Source organism: Stylophora pistillata, chromosome 5 (genome assembly GCF_964205215.1).
Source record: "Stylophora pistillata chromosome 5, jaStyPist1.2, whole genome shotgun sequence".
NCBI classification, from domain to species: domain Eukaryota; kingdom Metazoa; phylum Cnidaria; class Anthozoa; order Scleractinia; family Pocilloporidae; genus Stylophora; species Stylophora pistillata.
In genome coordinates this window covers 2751929-2760414 of record NC_142523.1, presented here as the reverse complement: position 1 = coordinate 2760414, position 8486 = coordinate 2751929, and the positions used below count along the sequence as shown (strand labels likewise).

The 8486-nt window shown below is 38.8% G+C and overlaps 1 protein-coding gene across 6 annotated transcripts in view; it reads right to left on the bottom strand.

Annotated features, from left to right (window-relative positions):
• LOC111319963 (hemicentin-2-like) overlaps nt 1-8486 on the bottom strand; it is a 95562-nt gene that overhangs the window by 69486 nt on the left and 17590 nt on the right. For all 6 annotated transcript variants that reach the window (XM_088761376.1, XM_088761377.1, XM_088761379.1 and 3 more), the window contains 5 exons: nt 3685-3754; nt 2738-3052; nt 1703-2026; nt 959-1061; nt 200-408 (listed from right to left, as the gene is read on the bottom strand). In XM_088761376.1, the coding sequence (XP_088617502.1) occupies nt 200-408; nt 959-1061; nt 1703-2026; nt 2738-3052; nt 3685-3736 (1003 nt within the window). In that variant the 5' untranslated portion in view covers nt 3737-3754. Of the gene's footprint in view, nt 1-199; nt 409-958; nt 1062-1702; nt 2027-2737; nt 3053-3684; nt 3755-8486 lie in introns of those variants that run through there.

Sequence of the window (8486 nt, the reverse complement as noted above, 5' to 3'; positions counted from 1 at the left end):
TCTTGGTGCAGTTAGTTAGCTTTTTTGTTTGTTTTTCTGTCCGTTAACGTGTTTGTTTGTTTGTTTTACGCACAGAATTACATTAAACTTTAAGGGAATCTCAAAATTATTTTTGGCTTGTACTAAAGAATTTAAAAGAAAACGGAAAACCACACAGATAAATGGATAGATAAGGATGAAAAGATAATTGAACCCTTACCTTCTACTGAAAGTGTAGTGTTGAAAATGACTGGGTTGCCTATGTTCATAGCGTTTTCGGCTTCGCAAGTGTAGACGCCCTGATGATTGGTTTCATCAACACTTGCAATGAAAAGCCGTCTTCCATAGAATGCGGCAGAGATGCTGAAAGAGTTCTCTCCGTCTGTGATCTGGCGTCCGTCCTTCTTCCAAGTAATTTTGGGTGATGGTCTTAAAAAAACACACAACACTGTAAACGAGTATGAACGCGATCTTCGCATTAATGAAAAGAATTCAGGCCTGTACGAGATTTGAACCCACGACCTCTGCGATACCAGTGCACTGCTTTACCAACTGAGCTAACAAACCAACTGGAACTGTTAGTTCGTATTAAACCCGTGAAGTGATAAATCAATGACTATGAATATATGAAAATCATATATGTGACGTTCATATATTCGCAGTCACACTTTAAAGGGTTGGTCTAAAACACCACATTCACAATAAACGATCCGAGATAGCATGTGACGTACAGAGCTGGTAATTTTTGGTACTTCGATTCGAAACGCACGAGTGAACAGAACAGTCCCGGTTTATATTGTTGCCCTTTTTAAATGAAATTTACAGGAGGCAGACTGAATCTTTAACTATTGCAGTTCCGGTGCGCCCACTTGTGAAGACTAAACACTATTCGTAGCCTTCTCTACATCAAAATAGTAAGGACAATTTGTGAAGGGCTTACTCTCTACTGTTCTAAAGGCAATATTACAAGGAAACTAACCTTCCATTTGCCAAGCAGTACAAACTCTTGCTCTTTCCTTGTACGGCGGTCTCTATCACGTTCGGCGTAAGATACCACGAGGGTGAAGTAGAGTTCTCAGAATCTGTGAAAATTTTAAGATATTTTAAAAATAAGGCAATTTGTTTGTTTGTTTGATTGTGTTTTTTATTTTTGTCATCTTCTCTTATGGCGAGGCTAGATTTTCCAGTTTTGATTTCGCCATGCGCAAACTCCAACTTGGGTTGGAGGTTGGTGAATGCATGTATACTGCCAAAACCTTAGCACTCGCGCTAAGATCTTCTTAAGTTAATAAGTAAGTAGTTAACCGCTAGATCCAAATTAGAACGAAGGAACGAATTTGAAAATAAGCGTCCACTAATGATAAATGGGAACATACCAAAAGCCTTGATGAGGTTATTTCCTACAGTAATGAAAAGTAGGGCAACCAAGAGCTCACTAGGTTTGCTAAAGCATGCCCACTCTTGGTAAATTCGAACGAATCCATGAACCATGGGTATGTCTTCATGAGGGACTGACTCGCGTAGCTAACCAATCTTTTCTCTAAGTTTGTGGCCTTCAGTGACCGATGATATTGGTATACACCCTAGATGACATGCTTAAATTTTTGTACAGTTTTAAATACAAATACAAATACAAATACAAATTTTAAGGCAGCAGCCAAGATGAGTTATGCTCTCTTTCTATATCCTTATTCAATGAAAAAAGAAATGACTGATGCATTACCTGTTTGATTCTCATTAAACTTCTCCAGTCTCAAGGTCCCAGACCTTTGAAAAACGTTCGCTCCAGAGATGGTACACCTGATGCCCTTGTACGATTCGATATCATCAATGTCTTTTTGCGTTAAATATGTGATATACAAAGTACCATTGCTTAAAATGGACCGACGTTCATTTCTTACGAATGTGTACGGTACAGTGTCATGTCTGTTTCCCCAGCTGTATACCACTCCATAGCTGTGTGTATGAGGTGGACAGTCGAAGGAGAAAGGGTCGCCGAGATTGACCTTTACCACCACATCTTTTTTATTGGTGAAGGTTCCAGTGACTAGAAGGAAAAAAATTAAGAAAAACGAATTAAAGATGTATGGAGGAGGAAAAAGACGATGGTTTGCTACAACAAAAGTGAGTTCTTCAGACATGATTTTAATAGGTAATCTTTTGATCAGTGGTTCAGTTGATTATGTGGCAGCTGGACCGTTGATAAAAGTATCGTAATTGAAATATTCAGTTTTCAGAGTATCATCAAATAAGCGTGGAGCGAAAGAAAAAAACCGAGTCCTCAACAGGAACGAACACTCGGCCTTCTGATTACGGTCCATTTGGCAACAGAAGCATCGCTGGCCTCTAAAGCAACGAGATAGTAGAAGAGAAAATTGGCGAAATAAACCCCAAGCACAAGAGAGGCAACCAGGACTGTCAAAGTTAATTCCGGTTTTTGTAGCATATCTAGATATACTGCATACTACTCATTATTAGCCCGTATGCTGACCATTGCATGTAGTATCTCGGCATTTCATCACGTTCTCTTAAAAAAAAATTCGTTGAAACTCAGTCATACCCCCGAGTAGAAAAGCACTTTAAATAATAACACTGCACTGTCACATTGTAAGCCGTTGAGCCAACCCGAGTTGAGAGCGCCAACCGTTACGCCACGACAAGTTCAACGTTGCTTAGGTTAGAGTTAACGTCGTTGCAAATCACGTGGACAGGTGATGTGAAATGTTAAACAAGTTTACATCATGATTCCCATTGGTACCTGTGACAGCGACTTTAAGCTTCCTGCTAAATGCAACGGCGCCCGTGACTTCGTTTTTGACAAAACACTGGTATGTACCACTGTCAGTAGCGCGGAGGTAAGTGCCAGTCAAGGTACCATTTTTGTCCAGGTTAAAGGGTGATCTACCACCCAAATCGGTTATAGCTGTACCGTTGTGTTCCCAAGTCCACGTTAAGTTTGACCCGATAGCCTTGCAAGGAAGTGTGAAGCCATGAACCGAACTGAATTTCACGTCCTCTGGATTAACCAAATCCTTCTTTGGGAAATTTGTTATCACTGGAGGGTTGCCTCGAGCTAAAACAAAACGAAAGGCACACTACGTATTTACTCTAGCACATACTTTGCAAATACACTCATCCAGGAATACTTGGTGCCTATTTACTTTAGCAAGAAGCTTGTTAAAAAGACATGAAAAGTCTGCTGGAGTTGAGTTTTCCTAAAAGCCCTTTGCAGCTTCCTTCATAAATGCCCCTTCATAAATGCCCCTCGGTAAAACTCATCCATACAAGCAGTTGTAAAGGGAAGTGATTACCATCTATGTTGCCAAGGAAAGGCTCTTTAGGAAACTCTTGACTGGTCACTTAATGAAAAAATTGCTGACAGGAACAACTTCAGGTAATAATAAATTTTTCCAGACCAGTGGTCGGTCGCCTTGGGCATCAGTTGGTGTTACTTGTAAAATGGTCATAAGAGCGAAATTCTATAGCTAATCATGCAAAACGAACCAGAAAACACTTTACAAATTTATAAATCTTATTTGTATGTATCCAGCTTTCGGCTATTGTACTACAAGGTGCAGTTGTGGTACTGAAAGAAGTACTGATTAATAAGGAATCAGTTCAACCCATCATTCATAATAATGGCAAAGATGATCTAATTCTTAAAATGACGTCAGCATCCGATACACAAAAATTATATTGGTTTACCTGGGACTAGGACTGCCAGCGCAGTCACAATCCAAATAAGCTCTGTCCACATTTCTCAGTGGCGGGTTTTCTGTAGGGTATAAAAGAAACATTCATGTTTTCTTTCACCTGAAATATACATGTAGTGGGCATAGAATAGATTCTAGGGATTAAGAAGATGTTATGAAGTGCTTTCTGAGTTGAATTTGGTGCTTATTCGCGTTTAGAGCATCTCGAGCAATGTTGGCAAAAGTTTTCAAAAAGTGGTAGGTTTTTGTCCTTAACAATAATAATAATTAATAATAATAATAATAATAATAATGATAATAATAATATAATCTTCATTTAACGTGGAGAAACACTTAGCTGTAAGCTAGTTTACAGGTTTTCCACCAAACAACTGAAACAAATAATTCAAATTGAAAATAACATTATTAAAAATCCCATCTGGCGGAAGGCAAACCAGTTGGCTATTTACAAGCATGGCCGAGGATTTGAACTCGGAGCTAGCGGGAAACAAATCTGGGTAGTGGTGAGGGCGGGACTCGAACCCGGGAGCCTCGGATTGCGAGTCCGACACGCTGACCACTCGGCCACGCTGCCTTCTAAATCTTCTAAGTCCTTTCTCTCCTCGACCAAAATGTTATTGCGTCAAAATGTCGTGTCGTGCAATTTTGGTCTGAAATTATACTTGCGATTTCAAATCAAGCTCGCGCTGCACCCTCGTTCGATTTTGAAATCTTTCGTATGATTTCAGACCAAATTGCACTTCATTGAGTTCAATTACCATTATGCTTTGCTGTTTTTCATCCTTTAAAGCGGTTACGTCTAGGCATATTTCTATTAAAAAGCCGTTCTCTATGATAGGTGCCAGACATGAGTCCCAATATAGCTCCTTTAACATAGAGTTTCTTATAACACTTAACCTAGTTGTTAGGAAGAAATTCCATTTGAAAGAAACATTTTTGCTAACTTCTTGCCCCATGCTTGAACACTCATCCAAGCATCGAATGAAAATGACTTTGGCCGATCTAGCAGCTTGAATATAACTATTCTTAAACCAGAAACGTCTTCAACTGGTTGGTCGTAATAGATATAGAAGTCTATGCTTATTCAACCGGCAACTACTTTGAAGGAAATCTTTGTTCATCTAGTGTCTCCGTGATAAAAAACATCAGCATAGGAATCACAAGCTTGTGAGCTTTAAATCTTATCGTGTGTAAATAAAGGTTTTATGTTATGTTTATGTTTATCTCATCAGGCACTTTTGCAACTCTGATCAACACTGGTAAAACACTTACATCATAGGTTACGCACTTAATTTACCAATTCGTACGGGCACAGTTACATGAGAGGCGCAGAAGGCTTGAGAAGTGATTCCTTTCTTCCAATTGGAATTTCTTTGTGCGCACAGCCTTTATTTTTTTAAGAGAAGCAGCTAACGGGCTAAGAAAACAGGAAAGCTTCTTGGTAAGCTGGATTTAAGTGTAGACTGTCACTTTTTTTTTTGAAAATATTGTCGAGGACTAAATCGTTGTTTCAGCCAGGCCACCCAAAACTACTTATCGTCTTTGATGCGTCCGGTTGGAAATGGGATTTCCGCTGACGATGCAATTACCCTGGTCACTCATGTTGCGTACATTGTATGAATTTGAAAAGAGTTACGACTTGCAAAGCCTAAACTTCAATCTCTACTAGAATTCAGTTGAAGATTGAACTGTTTGTTACCGCCTCTTGCACAGGACGTTCTTTTAGTGCATTGTGAAACGCATGGTAAGAAATGCGTCAATAAGGGACAAATCTGGGAGTTTTCTAGGCAATTATTACATAACAACAAGCGAACTTTATACAACCTGGCGTGGGTCATTATTACTCAAAGTATTTGAGTTATATCCTGTGCTGAATCATTGTTTATATGTGTGTATAGAAAAATATAAACCACTTCAGAGTTGTGAGCTCGCCAACTCTCAAAGTACACGCACATTTTACAAAGGTACACCCACGCTGTCTGACACAAAATCTCCCCGGGGATGAATGAATGAAGATCAAAGATAAATTACTTTACTTATTCTTAATTACACAATTGTGTGTAACGCAAGTGCCAGTAAGATTGCGTGTTCAAATCTATACCTGCAAAGAAGATAATCCAAGCTTTCACCAGTGATACTTAGATCTTTCATTGGGTGTATTCAGTGAGCTCTAGAGGAAAAACGTCACGACGTTTTTCGACGTGTTGACGGGAAAAACACCTTCAATTTAAAGGGGAACCACGAAATCACAGTTTGATAAGATAGGAATACACTAGCATATGAAAAATAGACCTAAAGTAGAAAAGGCGACTAAAGATTGAGAAAGATCGCGAAATGACAACTTTTGGCCAAGCATTTAAAGATTCTCAGAGCGTGACTACCCGTGACCTTAACTTAAATTTTGCTAGCGACAGACTCCTATCTGGGAGTAATATAACGGTCCTTCTAAGCTGGACACAATGATTCCAAAGGCTTTCTGAAGGGGCTTAAAAGGAACAGAAAGTTTAAGCGAATATTCTTATTTTATGAGTAGCGTGAGGGATATCAAGGAAATGTAAGGCTAAGTTACGCATTTTTGCAATGATAGGTTCGGCTTTTTATCTTTTTTTTTCTTAACGAATGCAACAAAAAATGTAGGAACCCATGAAAATCACGCGCGAGTTAAAGATAACACTCCATGACAAGGCGTGCACAAGTTTTGAGCGGATTGTAAAAGAGTGACGTGGATTACCAGTCGACGCCGTCGCCGTAAAGAAAATCGTATCTAGTTTATCAGGTCAGCATAAAAAAATAAAATGAAATCTGTCAGAGGCCTTTCAGTTAGCAATAACATGAACGGTGTGGGATACCTTGTATGTAACCTTGAAACTTAAGTACACACTGAAACAATTTGATGGTTGCTTAATCTTTAGTCAACTTGAGGTGCCGAACAAAATATAGATATATTGTATCATGGCATCTAAGTTCAAAAAAATATCAAGTATAAAAATCTTGTACCAACTGATTGGCCGGTCTGATGCACAAATCCAAGTATTTAAGATAAATTAACGCAGCCGGCCGGTGGTGAGTTTGTCTTCCCCTTTACTGAAAGCAGAAGTGACAGCAGCGATTTCATCAGAAGCAAGGCTGTTGTTGCCACTAGCAACAAGACTTTATCATACTAATTTTATGAGCACGGGCGACTGAGTAAAATGGTCTAACCTGTGTTTACTCCGCTCTAAGAGTCGCTATACCGGCTTCTCCTTCACTCTACTCGTTCAGGAGCTGATTTCAGCGGCGGTCTGAGATGCGATGGAAGCCTGGCGCTAACTCTCGTCTGGGTTTATATACTCGTGGGGCAGGCAAGCGTGGGGTGCTAATCGGTTATTATCGATTTACGACGTGTTAATACACTCCACGACAGCCATGCACGAAAGGCATGTTTTAATTTCATTGTTTTACAAAGTCTATTATTTCTAGCACGCAAAGTCCCCAACGTCGCTATATTTCGTTGGACGTCGCGTGTGATTAACCGTCAATTTTTCGATAAGTAATGAGACGAGCACTATTAATAATAATTTAGTCAGCTAACTGGTTAAAGCAACGAACCAGTTTTTTTTTTTGTTTTTTTTTTTGAGGTACTGGTAATGCATGGTTAAAAGTTGATATCCAGGATATTTTTTTGGAGTTCATGTAATTGACCCATATTAGTGATGTGTAAAATTCACTCTCTCTCAGGTGAACTAAATTCGATCTCTACAACTAGTTCGATCCATTTTTTCTAAAATTCAATCTCTTTGCACCTATCTACATACTTTTCTCTATTATTTTTCTACTGTTATTCTAATTTTTCTTTCTACTTTCCGGCAAGTTATCTAGTTACATTTCAAAGGTAACGTTTTAAGATCTAGTAAACAACAGTTCTAATAAGACAACTCAGCGGTCATTGTCTCGAAGATCATACCTAAAGAACTCAAAAAAATAGGTTTGACAAACGAGTTGAAAAATTCAGAATTCTCAAAACTGTAAACACAAAACAATACTTGCTTTTTCGGTAGATCTACTTGATTTGTTTGCGAACACTAAAACCCCTTGTGCTACCATAAGCTCGCGAAATCATTTCCTGTCTGGAGAATATTTATGTATAAATCCACAGTTGAAGGATAACCGGGTTAAATTCATAAAATTTGTACAAAATCAGTAAAATAGGTTTACATTGTGATCTAAGCTCAACAATAACAGCTGTTCTTCTAGATTTAACAGGGTTACGTACAGAACAGGGCAACTGTATTGACACGAAAGTACTTGGGAGCAAACATTTATACTATCACTTGGGGATGACCCGATAAGTCAGCTGTTGTTATGGCAAATGGAATCCCGATTCAATTCGAGATAAATCAACCACGGACCCTATGCCTCATCAGGTTTGGAATATTCTGTCCAATTAAGCACCGATTGAGTTTAGAAAATTAGAGACTCTGTGCTTTTTTTTTCTTTTTTTGCGGTTGCATGTTCAAGGCCCAATATTCTGCTTAGACATTCTCTTAGATAATAAGGAAACATTCTCAGTCCTCTAATCCGCCTAGAATATGCACTGGTTTGACCGCCACTTGTGCGTAAAAGAACTTTGAACCTTCGCCCTGTTAAATTAATATTGTCTTGTGATTCTTTGCCAAGTTCTAACTTTATGTAAAATCGAAATAGCCAGTAGTCGAAAAACTAGAGTTTTGCCACACGAAAAGGCACGATTTCAAAAACTTGCAAGAGTTCCTGCATTCTGAGATCGTTAAGTTAGAATCAGACGCAAATCAGACT